This window comes from Pygocentrus nattereri, chromosome 3 (assembly GCF_015220715.1).
Source record: "Pygocentrus nattereri isolate fPygNat1 chromosome 3, fPygNat1.pri, whole genome shotgun sequence".
NCBI lineage: Eukaryota > Metazoa > Chordata > Actinopteri > Characiformes > Serrasalmidae > Pygocentrus > Pygocentrus nattereri.
The window spans coordinates 41,728,758-41,749,747 of NC_051213.1; the positions used below are offsets into that span (position 1 = coordinate 41,728,758).

The window sequence follows — 20,990 nt, forward strand, 5'->3', positions numbered from 1 at the left end:
TCATAACAAGCATAAATAATCTGTAGTAGTATGCTGATGTCTCGGTAATAAATAATAAGTAATTGTTGTATGACCCTCTTTGAAGGCATGTGATGCACTAAATGTAACCAAAGCCCAGCAGTGAGGTTGCTGAACTTTTCCCTTCTCTTCTGTCATTGCAGACTAGCAGGGTCGCCTACAGAGCACCCCTGGTAGCCTGTTAATGATGTAATGCTCTTTTTTTATTTGAGTGTCCCATTTCGTAGGGAAAGACTTCGTCCACTACTCCCAAGAGGCAAGGTGACACTCAAAAACAAGGGGTAGGGGTTAAAATTAGAAATGGGATTGGGCCTTAGTCTTCATATGTATTGAACTTTGGTATTTTTACTAAACTGGTACTCTTTTACTAAAAAGGGAAGAAAATTCAGGAAACATACCAGCGATTTAATATAAGCTATACGATATGAGATGAGAGATATAACAGGGAAACGTGCTTTACCCCTGATGACTCACTGCCGGAAGCGCTGTAGTGATGTCTGTGTGTGAATAGTAACTGATTACCTAAGTAACTGTATATGAATGAGTCACTGGTGTCAAAGCGTATATTCCGTCCACCCCTCTTCCTCTTCCTCTTCCTCTCTTTCTCTCTCTGTTAATGTCCTGCTCACTGTATTGGCTAATATTACCTCTTCAGTCCTCTGGTGTCATTAGAGAGGTACAGTGGAATTCACCTCGACGGAATCCCCTCCAGAAGACTCCCAAAAATAGAGACGTTTTAGCTCGGAGCGGGGTGTGTCGGGGAGAGAGAGAGGGTGGAAGGAGAGACAGAGTGAGAGGGAGGTGGAAGGAGAGAGAGAGAGAGAGGAAAAAGAGAGGAGATGGGGGGAGACAGAGTGAGGGGAGGTAGAAGGAGAAAGAAGGAGGGAGGAAAAAGAGGAAGGAGAGACAGTGAGGGGGAGGTAGCAGGAGAGGGTGGAAAGAGGGTGGAAGGAGAGAGAGAAGGAGAGTGAGAGGGAGGAAAAAGAGAGGAGATGGGGGAGACAGAGTGAGGGGAGGTAGAAGGAGGGAGGAAAAAGTGGAGCTAGAGAGAGGTAGGAGAGACAGTGAGGGGGAGGTAGCAGGAGAGAAAGAGGGTGGAAGGAGAGAGAGAAGGAGAGAGAGGAAAAAGAGAGGAGATGGGGGGAGACAGAGTGAGGGGAGGTAGAAGGAGAAAGAAGGAGGGAGGAAAAAGAGGAAGGAGAAAGTGAGGGGAGGTAGCAGGAGAGGGTGGAAAGAGGGTGGAAGGAGAGAGAAGGAGAGAGAGTGAGAGGGAGGAAAAAGAGAAGAGATGGGGGGAGACAGAGTGAGGGGAGGTAGAAGGAGAAAGAAAGAGGGAGGAAAAAGAGGAGATAGAGAGAGGAAGGAGAGACAGTGAGGGGGGAGGTAGCAGGAGAGAAAAGGGTGGAAGGAGAGAGAGTAAGAGAGAGAGTGTAAAGGTGAAAGGAGAGAGGGGAAGATAGATAAATGCAGAGAGCGCCAGTGCAGGAGATAAAAAGGGAGAGAGTGAAAAGAGTGACAGAGTGATAGAGGAGGGATAAAAAAGGAGAGAGAAAAAGAGAGGGTGAAAAGAGGGAGAGAGACTGAGGAAGTGGAGAGAGAGAGAAAGAGGCAGTTATTCATCACGGAACACTGAACACGCGATTTTTTCTGACACGCAGCAACTAGAGACTCGCTGGCTGAAAGGCGCGAGTCACGCTGCCAGGCGCGTTCACGATGCGCGGCATTGCGAGCCCATCACGCCAGAGATGGCAACGATGCTGAATGAGTGAGTGTGTGTGTGAGAGAGAGAGAGAGAGAGAGAGAGAGAGAGAGAGAGAGAGAGAGAGAGAGAGAGAGAAAGAGAGAGAGATGCCTCAGAAAAGGGACTGGGGGCCACAAACAAAGGGCCCTACTGGTTCACTCTAGGCTGAAGATGACGCGGGCTGTGTCTCAAATCGCCCCTTATGTATTACAGAGTGAACAGCAAACCAGTGACCTGTGTACATTTTCCTTCCTCTCAATTGGCAGAAACGTTGAGTTCAACTGAAGCTCGTAACTCATTTTTAACTAATTTACTAAAGTGAAGGTTTACAAAACAGTAGTGCGTCCTGCTATGATGTATGGTTTGGAGACTGTGGCTCTGTCTAAAAGACAGGAGGCTGAGCTGGAGGTGGCGGAGATGAAGATGCTGAGATTTTCGTTGGGAGTGACAAGGCTGGAGAAGATTAGAAATGAGCAGATCAGAGGGACAGTGAAGGTGGAGCAGTTTGGAGATAAAGCCAGAGAGGCCAGGTTGAGATGGTTTGGACATGTGTTGAGGAGGAATAGTGGATATATTGGGCAAAGAATGTTGGAGATGGAGCTGCCGGGTAGAAGGAGAAGAGGTAGACCTCTTAGAGGTAGAGAAGGTTTATGGATGTAGTGAAGGTGGATATGGAGATGGTTGGTGTAAAAGTAGAGGAGGCAGTGGATAGGGCAAGATGGAGGCAGATGATCCGCTGTGGCGACCCCTAAAGGGAGCAGCCGAAAGAAGAAGACTACTAAAAAAATCAAAGAACCAACTGGAAACGGCTACTCAGAAAGTTGGGATAATGTTCTCAACTCTGAGGTCAGCACATGAGGTCAAATCAACATACCTGCTCAGACCATGAGTACCAATAAAGAACTTCTTGATGGTGAAATGACATTCGCACAAGATCAGTCTAAATCAGTTGGTCGAACTGTAACACTGACTATAAAGTTCAAGGTAAATACATCAGGAATGTTAAAATTATCCCTGCTGAAAAAAACGGAGCAGACCTGCATGAATTCCCTGGCGGTCTAGGGCTGGTTTAGCATGGTTGACCACTATACCAGCATCCAAAACACAACGTGTGTTAGTTTTGGTGGTGATTATAAGCCCTGACTTCCCACTTCCGCACCACATTGAACACAGCATTATGCTGCTGTCAGAAGAAACCCTTCTGTCTCTGTTTGTGTCATTTTTCAGTTTTTGACATAATTTGAAAACACCCGTTATCCTTTATGCTGTGTTCAAACTTCATGATGAATGGACCGAAAGAAACAGTACAAAATGACTTGGAAAGACGTCTGGTTCCATTGACTTACATTAAAAGTAAAGTGGTTTTTTTCCTTCTCCTGGAAAGTTACCATTTTAGTTTCTTCCAACATCAGGTATGTTGGTCAACCAGCATGACTATACTGGTGACTAGCTAAACCAGCACTAGACCAATATAGGCCAGATTATTCCATGTCTGTCTTTGCTGTTTTTGTTTTACCTGGGACACTAAATAGATAGATTTGATTATTAAAGTTGTAGGAATCATAAGTCCATTCAAATAATCAACATTCTTATGAAACCAAGGACTTCTGTTTTCTTTATTAGTCTAAATAATAAAACATTCTTTGAAGATGACTGTAGAACCCTTTTCCAAAAGGTTCTATATCAGTCTGAAGAACCATTTCATCATTATTTATAGAGCTCATGGTCCTGAATAATACCATTCTTTTTACTAAAGAATCCTTGAAGAACCATATACACCACATTCTCCAACAATCTAAAGAACAATTTCACCATGCGAAGAACCTTTTAAGCATACAAATGGTTCTTTGAGTACTCATGGTTCTATATAAAATCATTGTCTTTACTAAAGAACCCTTAAAGAACCATCTTTTTTTAAGAGAGTATATATAGTTTTCGATAATGGTTCTATCTAGAACCATATGAAACACATTCTCCATCAATCTGAAGAAAGATTTTACTATGCAAAGAACCTTTTAAGCATGCAAATGGTTGCATAATTCTATATAGAACCATTATCTTTACTAAAGAACATATGAAAAACCAGACTGTAGACGAACCCTTTTTGGTGCTATATAGAAGCTTTTTCCAAAATGTTCTGTATAGAACCTTATACAACACCTTCTCCATCAATCTAAAGAACCATTTCCCATGCAAAGAACCTTTTAAGCTGGCAATTAGTTCTTTGAATGCTCATGGTTCTATATGGAATCATTGTCTTCATGAAAGAATACTTGAAGAAACATATTTTAGGAGTGTAGAAGAACCCTTTTGGTGCTATAGATAGAAGCATTTTCAAAAGCAGAACCATATACAACACATTCTCCAACAATCTGAAGAACCATCTCACCATGCAGTAATCTTTCAAGCATGACAAGGTTCTATATAGAGCCATTGTCTTTACAAAAGTCCCTTAAAGAACCATCTTGTTTAAGAGTGTAGGAGGATCCTTTTTGGTGCTATACAGAATCATTTTCAAAAAGGTTCTAGATAGAACCATATGCAACACATTCTCCATGAATGTGTAGAACCATTTCACCACGAAAGGGACCATTTAAACATGACATGCTTCTGCATACAGCTCATGGTTGTAAATAGAAGCAGTGTCTTTACTAAAGAACCCTAGAAGAACCGTCTTTTTTGAGAGTGTAGGTCTCCATCAGGACATTCTGGACATACCACGGAATTCACCCAAGCGAAGTTGTGTTTGACCTTGCGACGGAGACGCTGGGCATCCTGTGAAAGAAAAACCTCCCCAGCCTGCTGTGCTGAAAGTGGCAGTGAGAATGGGAGGTATGTCCTCACCCCTCCTCTTCCTCTTTATCGCTCCAGCCCGTCTTCTCCCTCCTTGTGCACTAACACCAACGATACTTTGTTTTCCACCCGTATTTGGCAAGCCCCACCTCCTACAATGGAATTGACTAGTAGGATCCTACCTGCTGGCCCTGGATTGGCTAGCAGTCTAACAGACTACACACAGTAAAGATCTACTACTGTACATAGTAAATATGTACTGTACAGTACTATATATATAAAACAGACAAGTAATTTATTTTTCAGTGTCTATTTCTGAGGAGATTATGTTATACGATAATCTACTTGCATAATGAAGGAGAAAGTCAAAGGAAAATAAATCTAAGCCGCTTCTCCTTCTGGGTCGCAGGGGGTGCTGGAGCCTATCCCAGCTATCATCGGGAGGAAGGCAGGATACACCCTGGACAGGTCGCCAGTCCATCACAGTGCAGACAGACATATACATTCACTCACACCTAGGGGCAATTTGCCACATCCAATTGGCCTGACTGCATGTCTTTGGGCTGTGGGAGGAAACTGGAGTATCTGGAGGAAACCCAGGGGAGAACATGCAAACTCCATATGGAAAGGACCCTGGTCACCGGGGAATTGAGGCCAGGCCCTTCTTGCTGTGAGGTGACAGCACTAACCACTGCACCACCATGCCAATGTTTGCCAAGGCAAATAAATGAAAAAGAAATGCTCAAAATATGATTAAAAGCTGAGAAAATGGAACTCCTAACAGCCACCTGGAACACCTGGTAGACCGCCAAAAGTGTCCTTGTTAGATATTCATTCATTCATCTTCTAATCCATCTGTCCTCCCAGGCCAGGGGGTGCTGGAGCTGGTCTTTGGGCAGAAGGCAGCAGGCACACAGACATATACACTCACACACAAACACACACACACACCTAGGGGCAGTTTAGCTCAAGTTGTCCTGACTGCACAGTTTTGAAGGGGGTGGTGTTCGAACACCCGGATGAAACCCACACAGACACAGGGAGGACGGGCAAACTCCACACAGAAAGGACCCTGGTTACCCAAGTGGGGAATCAAACCCAGACTCTTCTTGCTGTGCGTTGGCAGCGCTACCCACTTTAAGACGTGTCTACCTGAAAAGGATGGAAGCGATAATACAGGCAAAGGGCTGAAATGTGCATTTCAAAATGTTATATAAACATTTGTAACAATCTTAAAACAAAGTATAAAGAGCTTTTGAAAAACATAACAGCTAATGTTAATGGAAAAACAATTTAATAAAGTGGGTAATAATCATATATATATGATTATTACCCACTTTATTAAATTGTTTTTCCATTAACATTAGCTGTTATGCTTATATATGTGTGTATATATATATATATATATATATATATATATTTGTATATATATATATATATATATATATATATATATATATAGGGCAGTTTGGTGGGTAGCGCTGTGGGTACCGAGGAGGGCCTGGGTTCGATTCCCCGGCTGGGTGACCGGGGTCCTTTCTGTGTGGAGTTTGCATTTCCTCCCACAGTCCAAAGACATGCAGTCAGGCCGATTGGACATGCTAAATTGTCCCTGGGTGTGAGTGACTGTCTGCCCTGTGATGGACTGGTGACCTGTCCAGGGTGTATCCTGCCTCCCGCCTGATGACTGCTGGGATAGGCTCCAGCACCCCCCCGTGACCCTGAGGGAGAAGTGGCATAGAAAATGGATGGATATACATACATATGTATGTGTGTGTATATATATATATATATATATATATATATGTGTGTGTGTGTGTGTGTGTGTGTGTGTGTGTGTGTGTGTGTGTGTGTGTATATAAAGTAAACACCCTGCACAAGTCGCCATTGCCTTTACTAAAGAATGCTTGAAGAACAGTGTTTATATATATATATATATATATATATATATATATATATATATATATATATATATATAAACAGAGAGAGAGAGAGAGAGAGAGAGAGAGAGAGAGAGATACATTTCACTTGGCAAAAGAAAATGCCTATTTTAATGCTGATACTGGTGCTACTAGCCAATTGTAGCGCAGGGGGCGTGGCTTGTCGGAATACGGGTGTGAAGAACAACGACGTCGAACATCCCTCCATCTACCTGGTTTCCCCGTAAGCTCCTCTCTCTCTCTCTCTCTCTCTCTCTCTCTCTCTCTACCACTTCTCCCTTACCGAGCACACGGAGCATGTGAAGACGTCACAGCGACCAACGACGAAGACGACGGAGAAAGCAACAAGCTAACACTGCTGGGGGTGCATAATCGTTCGTGTCCGTCTCGATCCATCTCACCAACTGATGTCCTCCAAAAGCGGGCTACTATGGCTCCACGGACGCTGCTCTGCCTCCTCCTGCTCGCCATTGTGCAAAGTAAGTTGGCTGTGTGTTGATGGACGGGGCTGCCTGGCATTCTCTCAGTGGAAGAATCACAGCTGCTGAAGCAGCGTGGCAGCAAAAGCAGCTCCAGGCCATTAGCCGCACTGTCCCGGTGGAATATATGTGACCTGTTCATGTCTTTGATAGATTGTGTGATGATGATGCTGATGATGGTGTTGGTGATGATGGTTTAAACAGTCAGAGTGTGTGAAATGGAGACGCAGTGGTGGTTGTGAGGAAACCCTTTAGTAGAGGAGGGAAAGGTGTGTGTGTGTGTGTGTGTGTGTGTGTGTGTGGTGCAGTCACGCCTGGATGATAATGCAGGATCATTAAAGGGGTTGAGCAGAATACCATGCATTATGTCACAGAGCTGATTTGGACTGAAATGTGAGAAGCTTGTTTACCTCTCTGTAACCTCTCAGGGGTCTTTGGTGTGTGGGGTGGGGGGATATACATGAGCTGGCAACCAGTATGTGTTAATCAGGGGTATTAACAGAAAGTTATTGACAGTATTGAATAAGGCAGAGAATAATTAACTGCTAAGGAAGATGAATTGAAGCGTGCGCTCACACTAGGGATGGCTTTAAAGGGCCCGTATCCTACATTTTTGTTCTTAATAGTTCACATTTGTGTGGGTTTGCATGTAATGCTTCCTTTTCCATGACCACTCTTTATCCCTTAAAATTAAACGGACTGTGCCTTTAAGACCAATATATGTAAATGATCTTCGTTCTGATTGGCTGCCTAATTGAAAAAGCATTGAAAATTGAAACACTCAGCATAAATCGGCAGGGCTGCACTGGGGTAGCAGACCATCTGGCGGATTTATGTATTTGTTGATTTTGTGATGTCACAAAAAACAGTATGTTCAAAATGGCATTTTTCACTTAAAAATATGTTTCCGCATGTGGACTCTGTGGTGGTCGTGGGGGTGGGGGGTTGACAGGGGGATGGAATGGTGTGTTTTGAACATTTACAGTGATTATGGAGTATGTTAAAAAGTGAGGCTAGGTTCTAAGACCTAGGCCTTCTAATGATGATCATATCAGCCACTTCAATTTACGTTTTTATGTTTAATATTTTCATTTTATAATCCAGTAGATTTTGTCAAGCAGCAATTTTCTGCCACACTTTTCAAAATAAAATAAAAAAATTCCTACATTAAAGTGGAGCAACCTTGCAGTTGTGTCTTGGAAAATTACCTCTTATTGGCTCTATTTTTTAGTCGTTCTCTTTGTAATTATTTTCACATGCCATTTTTACATTTTACAGGTTCTTGTTTTACGAACCACGATGGGGTATAGTGTTCAGAGTCACCAGTTAAGTCTGCATAGCTGTGACTGTAGTGAAACTTACTTTACTTTAGAATCCCCATCCAAAATTTCACCCATCATCAGGGGATCTTAAGTATAAACACCACAACCAAATGACTAAATATCAATGATATTTTTGCATATTTTGATAAAACTGTGAGAAATCAGTGTTGGCCCATATTTTAGGCCCTAAACTTTAGCATGAAATTTCACAAAATTGCTTGTAGTAAGAATAACTAGCTAGCATTACACTAGAATTACAATACTCTACTTTAAATACTTAAACCCTTTCACCAGAAAACATTTTATCTTAAGTGTTTTTTTCCACATGTGAAGGTAGAAGAACTCATTTTAAACCTTTTTTTGGATTTTTACCCCAGTTTAGGCATGCCCAGTTCCACATGATAGCTATATCTCCCACATCACATGATGGTACCAAGCTGAGGAGGGGGCATCCTAACCACCCAGAGTGAGTGAGACCAATTATGCTTGGACATCCGGCCGTGGACGGCTGTGGTATTGCTAGGGATTTAACTTGCAGTCTTTCGACAGTAAGGCCAGTGCTAAGCAGTTTTGCAGGAGCCCTAGTGGTCGTTTCACTCACAGAATTCAAATCAACTTGGATATATTTCATTAACGTAAACGAGTCGAAATATTTTCTGCTTATCTCAGTTGTCAAATTATCTAGGATGGTGTTTCTCAACCCATCCTGTGATGGACTGGTGACCTATCCCAGGTGTTTCCTATCTTCCCTGCCTTGACCACTGGGATAGGCTCCAGTTCCCTTGCGATGTAGAAGGATAAGCGGCTTAGAAAAAAGGTGTGTGTGTGTGTGTGTGTGTGTGTGTGTGTTTTTCTCAACCCTGTTCTTTCCCACTGCCCAGCACATTTTAATGCTTTTCCTGACACTTGAACTCAATAATGGGCTGTTAAGTTCAATCAGGTGTGTTGGGAGCAGGGAAAGCACTAAAAGTGCAGAGCAATGGGCCTCCAGGAACAGGATTAAGAAACACTGATCTAGAACACTGCTGTCTAAATTGACTCTGATAACTGTAGTGAGCAATGAGGGTTGAGAGGGGAGGGCTGAGGGGGGGGGCTGAGAGGGCTGAGAACCCCCTGCTATGAAAACGCTTCTCACCTACCCATGAAGACAGCTGTGCTGAGATAAAACAGCAGCAGTTTACTTCATATCAAAAAATCGTGTACAACTGCCGCAATTAAACACCATAAAAACACATCTATAACTGGTTCGCTCACCTACAAAGATGAAAATTTAGTTCGCTTGTGGCTTATTGATGAAAAACAGGCCTAGTGCACAAATCAAGAGATGTCCAAAACTGGTGGAAATTACATTTTTTGGCTGCAGTTAAAAGCGGATTAGCGTTTTTGTTTTTGATAGCATGATAGGAAATGTTCATACCATTCCATCCCTAGCAAGCAAACACACACACACACACACACACACACACACACACACACACACACGTCGCAGAGCTGTGGAAATCGGCTTAGCCTCTCTCTTTGTGTGTCGGAGCCCAGAAGGCTAATTCAGCTAATTAAACTCTGACTAGGAGTGAAAGAGCCAGTGAATGGCGTAGGTGGGAAGAGGGGTTTGGGCGAGGTCAAGAACGAAGAGGGGTCTGGGGACCAGTAGCCTACATTCATCATGCCTTCATCCCTTTCTTCTTCATGTGTCTAATTAAGGGCGAATGCGGGTCTAGCACAGGTACCAAACACGCAAACCTGACGTTTATTAACAAGCACGTTTAGCGTAGCCGTGATCTAATTATATGCCATCAAGTCAGCAGCACTGATGTAATGCTGTCTACATGGATGTAGGCTTAGACTGAAGGTGAGTGGCTCAGATGCAGTGTAACCTTGTTGATTCTTGCATGAATTCCACATATTGGTAACGCTGCCTAAGTACGCAGGCTTACAGAATCAGAATATGTTTTATCGGCCAGGCATTTATCTTGGCAGTAGGTCATATTAAACTAAATATTTACACACACACATCTTCTAAGCCACTTCTCCTTCTGGGTCGCAGGGGGGTGCTGGAGCCTATCCCAGCTGTCATTGGATGAAAGGCAGGATACACCCTGGACAGGTCACCAGTCCATCACAGTGCAGACTGACATACACATGCACTCACACCTAGGGGCAATTTAGCATGTCCAAACAGTCTGACTGCATGTCTTTGGAGGAAACCAGGAGGAAACCCACGCAGACACGGGGAGAACATGCATACTCCACACAGAAAGGAACGTGGTTGCCTGACTGGGGACTTGAACCCAGGCCCTCCTTGCTTATATCTTATATGTATTAATGTATTTACTTGTTACTAAATATATAGTATAAGAGATGTAAATCTCTGACCTCACAACAATTCACGTCTAGGAAGGGGAAGATCTAGTCCATTGGGAAATCCCACATTTCACCACAATTCAGTTTTCTCCCCAATTTAGCCATTTCCAATTCCACCTGTTACCTAGGCCCAATCAGATGATGCTACCAAGCTGGCAGAGATAAGGCAAGTATACGCTTCGTCCAAGACAGCCACGTCTTTTCCAACTTTCACTTTGCAGCTCAACACACTCGGAGGAGAATGCTAACTGCCCATTCTGTTACCTCAGCTAACAGATGCCTGTATTGGCTAGCATTGTGCTGAGTTATTAGGGAGAGTTGGTATTGGCTATTGCTACTTTTTACAGCATAACACAGTATATGGGGCGAAAAGCTGTAGACTGCAAGGTTTTTGTGATTTTTTTGACAGAATTTAGCTTTGTTTTCTTTACTACGGTCAACTTTATTACTTACCATGCCTCGATAGCTTAGTAAGTAGCAGGATATGCAAGGAACTAGTGTAGTTGAATAGCATAGAAGTTCAACAATCAGCCAGGACCTGTGTCAGGCTCCAGTCCTCGCAGGCCAAAACACTACAGACTTCAGCACACTGCCTCATTAAACGCTCTTAATTCAGTTCATCAGCTAATTTGCAAAGCCTGCATGAATTGAATTTAGAGTGTTAGATGAGGGTAAACGTTAATCTCCACAGCACTTTAAAGGAAGGTCCCCAGTTTGACAGGCCTGCTTCCAAGTGAGAAGGCCTAGACCCCCAGCCCTCCATAGCTACACCCCTTTATTTAACAATTCATCCAGAATCTTGAAACCGGAGCATTTTAAAGGTCTAATGATAATGATGGGAACTTGATGGTGAGTGAAAAATCCTTTTACGTTAACTTCCATTACAGATTAACAATTTTTTGGTCTCCTAATGGTAAAGTTGCCATTTTGGAGATGGAAGGTTTTGTTGAGACAGCGAGAATGATTATATGCTTGTCCATCGCTCTGTGTTCCAGCAGCAGCAGGTAGCAGTACTAATGAAGTTTGGTCATTTCAGGTCATTAGCAGCAAATTATATTAAGCTGTATTTCCAATGCAAAAAATAAATCCCTTTCCGGTCTTCTGAGGAGCTCTGACCAGTATTTTCCAGTGACTGCCACCAGTCTGTCATTTTCTTTTCTGCTCTCTTGGCTTAATCCTAAAATAGAAAAAAGGATTTCAATTGAAATGTTTTTTCTGTTTTCTATGTGAAAGTGATCTACTGCGTTACTGCAACGTCTCCATTCCATAGATCGTGTAATTAAAAGGTCAGCTGTGGACATCACTTTTTTCATTTCACTGCTGAGCCTTTGCGAAGTGTTTTCAAACAGGACGAGCTCAGCAGTAATCAGGTTTGCAGTGCATTATCCTAATATCAGCATCTTCAAACGTACACTGTACATGTCTGGTGATGAATTATCCCCAAATACCCAGAGAAGTACATATTTCAACTTGCACTGCCATCTCATTTTTCATGCTTGTTATGGAGATACAGTAGCGGGTTGGCTCCACAAACAAAAGATGGTCCAGTATTTCATTTGCTGTGTTTACGCAGGTACATGTTATTAACCCTGGGTTTATGTACGCAGCAGATGGCAGTTACCTATGAGGAAGGCAAACATGTAATAATACTCACAGTAGGTCTGAAAGTCGTTGCCTTAGGGTAGCAAAGTCATTTTCCTCACTTTACAATGACATGATGACAAAATGACAATCAAAGGGTTAATAATGAAGTGAAGCTTGATAAAGCTGGAGTGTGGAATTTGTGTTTATAAGATGCATCGTTTAAATAATTTTACCATTAAGAGAAATTCTTCATATGTGCATGTTGCCTAGAAGCAACAATGTACAACAGTGGAAAAGTTAATGCCTGTAGCAAGTCAGTTATGCAGTCACTACACTTATTATCGGTTGTTTATTTAGAATAACCCTTTATGTAGAATTCTTTTTCATGGTTTTGGTTATTTGGGACATTTAAGTAGAACTTTAACTAGAAGCCTGTTCTGATCAGTGTCACAGTCAGAATGCAGTATGTTTTACAAGTTTAGAAAATGATTACAAACAATGACTTGACAGTAACTTAATAGTTACTGCTTTTAATTGTTTATGCATGTATTTAAATGATGGTTTGGTGTACAAGAAACCAAAACATTACTTTAAAACAAGTAACAGGGTTTCTTTAAAAGAAATTTTAAAAAATGTACTTAGTTTTTTTTTTTTTTTTTTAGAAGTTATACTATTTAATGAGCAATATGTTGTGTTGTTTTTTCCTACATATTTAGATTTAGTTTTTTATGATATCTTGCATGATTATTTTTTTGCGCTGTTACACAATGTTGCCTCAAGGCAACATACTCCAAAAGAACACACATTTTCTATGAAAACTTGGTTTATATTTTTACAACCAGGTTCATTTTATACAACAAATGCTGTCATAATGCGTCCTTGGTTACAGCATATATATATATATATATATATATATATATATATAAGTATGCACTCATTTTTTGGCCAAAATTCTCAGGCTATTTTCAAACACTTGATGTATTGTTTTTATTGTCTATATTCCACTGCTGTGTAAACCATACTGATGTATTCGGGTTAGTTTTGTAATAATTCTGAATAGTACCAGAATAATTTAATCAAATTGTGCTGAAATGCAGGAAATCATATCCTGGAATTGTTATTAGGCTTAAATTGTTGTTGTGAGGTCACAGTTTTAGACTACAGTACTTAAATAATAATGTCCTGTCTGGTCACAAGCAAGGCAAGAATAGGTGGAGAACATTTAATGTGGAGAGGAACCCTCTCGGCCAAAACAAAGATCAATATGGAGTTTCTCTCATTTAGTCGGTTCTGACCTTTCATTAAGAGTAATTAGCATTAGCTTCCCTGCCCAGGCCATTCCTCTCTTCCCCAAAGAGGTGCTGATGGATTTGGTGACAATTCTGGCTGGATTCAGCCTTGGCCTTGAGGGAGCAGTAAAAACGGACAGGGCCCGTTAAGGGGTGACTTACGGCATCCGCTGGGCGCCGATCGATGGCCGGGACAGTGAGTTCTGAGATCCCATCCCAGTCTTGCTGCTCTATCATCCTGTTAAATTCAGGTCTGTTTTCATTATATGGTGCGTTTACAGCCAACATTAGTGCTATTCAGATGGGACAGGTTTTGCTTTGCAATATGTCTGCAAACAGTTTTATGGTAGAATGTCTTTTTATTCTTATGATTGATTTGCTCAGGATAAGACATGTGTTTACAGCCTACCATCAAAATCTCTACATAAAATGATTACATAAAATATATGTAGTTTAGATTTTATCCATCATATTCCTTAGGCAAGGTGTGTTTGTAGTGAAACAGGTAGATGTGTTCACTTACTTTTACTTAGAAAATCAACACGAAAGTAATTTGACCAGTGGTGCCTAAACTGGACTTTATATGACTATGTTACCTAATTTTTTAATGTTTGTTTGTTTTAAACCTGCCATAGTATTCAAAGACATTGAAATGCAGTCAGTAAAAAGTTGCCGAATACTGGATTGGAATGAGATTAAAATCAGAGATAATCTATGAGTAATTACATTACCACAGGTCTCTGTGTTAAACTAATCCTGTCCAAGTAGTGCTGTGCCTCAAAGCAGAAATGTGTGTCCAGCCCCCTACTGAGCAATTTTTCTAAGACCCTGTGGAGAAAACACTGAAAGGAACCAAGATTCAAAATGAAAAACGTCTTAAGAGGCTCAAAAAGAAAACGTCCTTAAGTGACTCAAAAGGAAAAAAAAAAACAGAGTATGAGGAAGAAACATTTAAGAGGAAAAGTTCTTCAAAAGCATGAGGAGAGAGCACGAGAGAAACAAAGGATTAGAGGAACCTTAAGAAGAACCAAGACTTAAGACAAACTCCCTGAGGAGGAAACAGAAAAGAACCAAGATTCAGAAAAAAAAGCTACCGAAGAGCATGAGGAACCAAGACTCAAAAGGAAAAACATCTTAGAGCATAAGGAAGAATCATTGAGAGGAACCAAGGCTCAAAAAAGCTGCCTAAGACTTGAGGACCCTATGAAAAACATAAAAAAGACTTAAAGCAAAAAATAAAACAAGAAAAGAAGGAGGAACCACTGAGAGGTAAAACCCTAGGAACATGAGGAAGAACCACTGAGTGGAACCAAGACTCGAACGGAAAAACCTTCAGACTATGAGGAAGAACGACTGAGTGGAACCTAGGCTTAAAAGGAAAACACCAAAGAACATGTGGAAGATCTACTGGATAGACCTGAGACTCAAAAGGAGATATATATAAAAGGAAGAACCACTGCAAAGAAAGGAGACGCAAAAGGAGATACCCTGCGAGTGTGAGGAAGAACCACTGCATAGAATGGAGACCCAAAAGGAAAAACCCTACGGGTATGAGGAGAAACCATTGAGAGGAACCAAGACTCAGAAGGAAATCCTAAAGAACATGAGGAACCAAGACTTCCTAAGAGCATGAGAAACAAGGAGTTTACAAGGAAGCTTAAACAAAGGCACTTGCATCATACAGAGAAAAGATCAGGGATATGCTAGAAATGCTAATAACAAATGTTAATGCTAACATAAAATATCTGAGAGTTCTACTTATTGTGTGGGACACCTGATGAGAATATGGCAGTAAGAAGTTCAAAATTAGCCTAAGGTCAGTTTCAGGTTAGGACTTTGTCCAGGGATTGTTAATCAAGAAGCTAATAATGTACTAGCGTAGTTATGCTAAAGGTAATGTGTCTAAAATGAGTGGAGTAGTTGTGAAATGCTACCGACTCCCCTTTGTTACAATTAGAAGAGGCTGAACAGAGAGATATGGACGTCCAGGTGTGGTCAGTAGATACCCAGAGAAGTAAATTTAACATGTCTGGACTGCTACGAACACAAGCTAAGGCCTAAGAAACACACACATATGCTAACCTAAACGTGCATGCATTTAACCCTAACATATAAAAAACACACACACTCTTCTTCGGAGGTCAGCGGAAAGCTGGGAGCTACCGAAGGTGTGGGTGGATAGGTCACCTTATGTTCTATATTTGGCATCTATTATACACACCTCAGTGCACACACACACACCCGCACACACAAACACACACACTCAAACTCCTCTCACCCACAGTCTTCCTCCCTCCCTCTTCCTCTCTCTCTTACGCATTCTGACTCTGCAGGGACTTTCAAGGACATTTCTCTCCCTTCCTGTACTGCGGGTTTGCTGCTGTGCTTTGCGCTATGCTAGTTTCCAGAAGACGATTCTGTGGGAAATTAGCAAAAAAAAGAACTTCAAATTTGCCTACAGATCACTGTTTAACTGCTAAACCAGTGCTAAAACTAAATCCTGAAACCAAATGTGTCTAATTGAAGTCAGTCAACTAGAAAAACGTTTGCTTCCAACGTTTTGCCCAGGAGCTACAAGGCTAATGAAGCTAATTGTGATCTAAGCTAATAGCCACCAGATTAGCTTCACCCAAACAGGTTTCTTGTTGTAACAGACAAAGTCAAATACACTTGCTAGAGTGGCTTCTGATACTGTATGACATACCGTCATCCGTAAACATATTAGTGTGTTAAAAACAGTACAAGCAGCCGTTTTGTCTGTACTTTTTTTTTTTTACAGATAACAGTATGAAGCTTATAGCCACTTGGTTAGCATTGCGTGTCTAAATCATAACAAACATGCCTCAAATGGTGCAGAGTTCTTAATCCCAAACTGGCATGTTTATGTGTTTTATAACACTTTATGACTCACTGTTTTCTTTGAAAATGAACAAAAGTATAGATTAAATTAGGGATTTAAGATGCTGGTTCTGTTTTTAATTAAGTGACTCTTATTAGTCTCACAACGTGGAAATTTCACCTCCGCAATCTAACCCATCCGTGCGGTGAGACACCACATACACACTAGTGAAGACACATTCTCGGGGGTAGTGAACACACTCGCCCAGAGTGGTGGGCAGTCCTATCCGCAACGCCCTTGGAGCAGTTGGGGGATGAGATGCCTTGCTCAAGGGCACCTCAGTCATGTACTGTCGGTTCAGGGGATCAAATTTGAGACACCTCAGGGTCACAAGGCTGGTTCACTAACCTCCAGCCCACGACCTCCCCCTTGAGTGTTGGGGGGAGAAGAGGGGTCCATCCTACACACCCAGAGAGAGTGAGGCCAGTTGTGCTCTCTTGGCTTGGACTCCCGGCTACTGATGGCTGTAGCATCTCCAGGGATTGAACTCACGATCTCCTAATGATGGGGCCTAGACGCCTAGACAGTCGTGCCACTCGGGAGCCGTATGAGCTGTATGACACACTTTTTTGTACACTGTAGTCCTGCAGAAGCAAAAATCTTGGCGGATCGACTACATTTGGGGTAATGAAAAAGTGGTGTACATTTTTCACTGAACTGGTATGTATAGTGTGGATTTTTCAAGCGCTCAAGCCTTTTCAGAAGCACGTACTGTAATAAAATAATGTACAAAGTGAATGTACTGTTTCCTAAACCATATCAACAAGTCCGCACCACCTAAATGAAGACCTGGATGTGGTTTCAGCTGGTTAAGAGAAGTTTTGGTGATGTATATTTACAGAAACCATTTGGGCTGTTCAAGTGACTGTTGAGCACTAGCGTTTGTTAGTCTCACCACTCCAGTTCTAAATTAAAGAAGCAAAATTTGGACCAAATTTAGACTCGAAACACGTCTCAGCCAATCGCCTACATAAGATAAGATAAGATGAGATAGACTTTTATTATCCCACTGGGTGAAATTTGCATTGTTACAGCAGAATACACAGTAAGCAGATAAAGAGCAGATGTGCATCATACAAAATACTAAATAAAAGATATACTATAGAAATAAATAAACAAGGCATCTGTTAGCAGAAAAAATATAAAAAATAAAAATAGAATTAAACTATACAAATTTACAGTTTACACATGCAGTTGTATGGATATTGCACATTTCTGAGCAGGTAATGACTGGATATCACACAGAAATTGTAGATTTTGCACAGTAATAATTACAGATATTGCACAGAACTTGTGTATGTATTGCACTTGTACCAATCTATCAGCAGCAGATATTGCACATTAATTAGAGGTAGGATATGATACAGGTCTATGTGGTGCGTTCGTGATAGAGTGCACTATGATAGAGTGAGGTGTGAATCCAAGTGGGGTAAGTTGAAAATTGTTTGTTTGATTTTTCACCTTCAAATTTTCTTGAAACTACAGCTGACATAAAATGAATATAGTGTCAAGCTGTTAGCTTGGCACTAATGTAACGTGACAAAACTCATGGATACTGCCAGAAATTAGTTTTACTGTGCTGCTTGATTTCCACATTAACATTGCAACGTAATGAGATACGCTTCATGACTTTATCAAGCTTGGATAGAAGTGAAAATAAGATTTAAGAAAGGTTATGGAATGACTTTGTCATTCGCAGAGCTGTTGCAGGATGGTATCCTGTGAAACCACTGAGACTGGCGATACGGGAGGCCTATCTGTTCTCTGTGCTATCTGGATTGGCATGGGCCTCTGCATTCAGTAGTGGAGGAGCAGATAGCAGATTAGCATCTGTGAACAGTCGATTGCTGATGTGCAGAAATGAGATAGCGAAAGAAAGTCAGAAGAGGACAAGGGAAGCACCCATTCTGAGTTTAAGCCATCAGTCTGTGCTGCAAACAGGGAAGATTCTGTAAGAATCTTTAAGAATGTAGTATATGCCGTGACTTAGAGAGGAAATAATAATCGCTAGATTTGCTCAGATGTGGCCTCAACATTTAAGATTTTCAGTGCTTAGTGGTGACGGCCGGTGGTGGCTTGTGTACAGTTTTATTTCATAGATGTGTCCACTGTGTCCTCACCTGCTCCAATCCTACTGTTTCAACCTTGAAGTTTTAGTGAAGATTCTTTTATATAGTGCAGATTCTTTTGTATATTAGGTCTTCTGATGTGATGAGAGGCAGGAGTTTTCTAACAAAATGACACTTGGGCTTGGACTAATGGACACTACTTAGATTGGGGCTTGGCAATTTTGTGATATGTCATTGCTGTGACGAATTACAGCAATATATACTTTATTTCTAGAACACTGAATGACTGCGTGTACTATAAAATGACTTCTTCCCACAGTTTGTACCACAGTTAGTTCCGGCCTTGCAGTGTGATCAGCTGAGAGGTGATCTGAGAGTGCCAGTGGCTCCTGATAATTGCTCTCCAACTGAATCTCTTTAAGTATCACTCTGCCTTTTTCGCCTGTAATGTAGTATTGACAACCGGCTATTAAAAAAGTAACAGCCAGAAATATAACGATAATGACGTAAGCGATCATTGACCAAAACACTTCCGTTGTAAGCAGCAGTCGCTTTGCATCGCATCGTGCTGATGTTTCACCTTAAATTCTGTGTAGAGCAGTAACAAGTATGTGTTCTTAGTTTGTCACACCACAAGAAATGACTCAAAAAGTATTTCAAATGAGATTTCAAAGTCATGGGTGTTCTCTGCTCTGAAATACTGAGGGGGTAAAGGTGCAGAAACCCTGCCCAATTGCAGAAAAGGTGCACCAGAGCCAAAATTCAGTTCATAGACAGATGACACTGCCCTACCCAAGAATCAACCTGGTTTCTGTCAGTCTCTCATGCAAGTTAGCAAATGGTATTATTGAGTAGCGCAACCTAGACACTCAATAAATAACATAGAACAATGTTGGGGAACCACTGATGGTATAGCTATGCTATAGTTGTTATAAGGTTATAATGTTAGGGGAGGGGTCATGTTAAATATGGCTTCAGTGCTTCGTTGAGCCATGACCTCAAACCTGCACAAAACATTCTGAACTCAAAAATGATGAAAAGCAGTTAAACTAGCTCCAAAATTGAGTACTACACAGTTTACAGCCTTTTCACGTTTTCAGCAGTTACTTTCTAATATGTATAAATTTACTTCACATAGGCTTTAAATACGGCGGTTAAGCCACACACCTATTGTCAAAACATATGAGGATAAACTGATCTCTGAGGTGGAGAAAAGTGAACTGTATGATCCTTTTCTCAATTTTTTTAAAAAGATGATGCTGGCAGTTTCGGTTAGTTGTACCATGTTTTTAAGTCCACAAAATAAATTCCATAAAGACTTGTGGAGGAACTGCAGTGGCCTGCAGAGACCCTAACCTCAACCCCACTGAACACCTTCGGGATGAAATGGAACGTCAATTGTGAGCCAGGCCTTCTGTCAACATGAAGGCCTACAAATGGTCTTTTGATTGAACGGGCCCACACTCCAAAATTTAGTGGAAAGAAAAAAGTGGAAGCTCTTGTAAAGGGGGGTCAGCTACATGTTAATGTTCATAGTTGTGGAATGGGATATTCAACAAGCTCTTATAGGTGTGATGGTCAGGTGTCCACACACTTTTGGCCATATAGCACTCAGTCGCAAATACTAGCTAAATCATTGCGCTTTACTGAGTTGTTAGTCTTCCCATGAAAAATGTAACAAATATCCAAGTAGTAGGGATGGAATGATATGCTGAATGATATGTGCTGATACATATTGCGAATTGGTAGGTATAAACATCTGTATGGAGCAAGTTTTTTGTTTTGGCTGTTCAGAATCGGCCCATAGCAGCTTCTTAAATCCTCCTGGGACGATTTTTTTTCTCCATGAGGCTGAAGTTGGCTTCCTGTCAACTGTTATCTGTCAGCTTCGTATTAAAAGGTTCTGTTATACCTTAAATGGAGGCGCAGTAACAGTAACTGCTCCACCTAAGGTGGAATGGAAAATTGATATCTTCATAACTGATGCAGCATATTTGTTTGTTCAGTCTGCCACTCTTCACTCGTCATTATTGTGTTCGAATGAGAAACCTCAGCATTTCAAACAGCTTGGCTAATCTAATGTCAAATATTCTTGTTATCATGCATTGTGTAGGATCATCAGATATCATGGAAAAGTATTGTGATGCTATGTTTGTTCCATATCGCCCACCCTTCCCGTAGACTGACGCTATGACTAATACTGCTGTGAGAAATATGTGCCGGTGATGTTCCTTCCCATCAGCATGTCAATTAATTATTGTAGTCTGTAGCCAATATTGATTGACAGCAAGAAGCCATTCTTTCCAGAAAACGAGTCACAGATGGTAATAACATAAGCTTTGTCTGATGATGATTAAGAGTGAACGCATTAAATGCTGTGGTCGGCAGTTAACCCACAACAAAGATGTCAGGATTGACTGCAAGGAGGAAAGAGAAAGAGATGACGGGGGAACAGCTTGGCAGCTTGTGTCCTCGTTTAGTCCTGTTCATGCGTG

General features: G+C 41.4%; 1 protein-coding gene across 1 annotated transcript in view; it reads left to right on the forward strand.

Moving 5' to 3' along the window:
* The first annotated feature begins 6,669 nt into the window (after window positions 1-6,669).
* Window positions 6,670-20,990, forward strand: part of chrnb2 (cholinergic receptor, nicotinic, beta 2) — a 48,442-nt gene continuing 34,121 nt past the window's right edge. Inside the window, exon 1 of the mRNA XM_017721737.2 lies at window positions 6,670-6,971. Within this exon, the coding sequence (XP_017577226.1) occupies window positions 6,923-6,971 (49 nt within the window). The 5' untranslated portion in view covers window positions 6,670-6,922. The remainder of the gene's footprint in view (window positions 6,972-20,990) is intronic.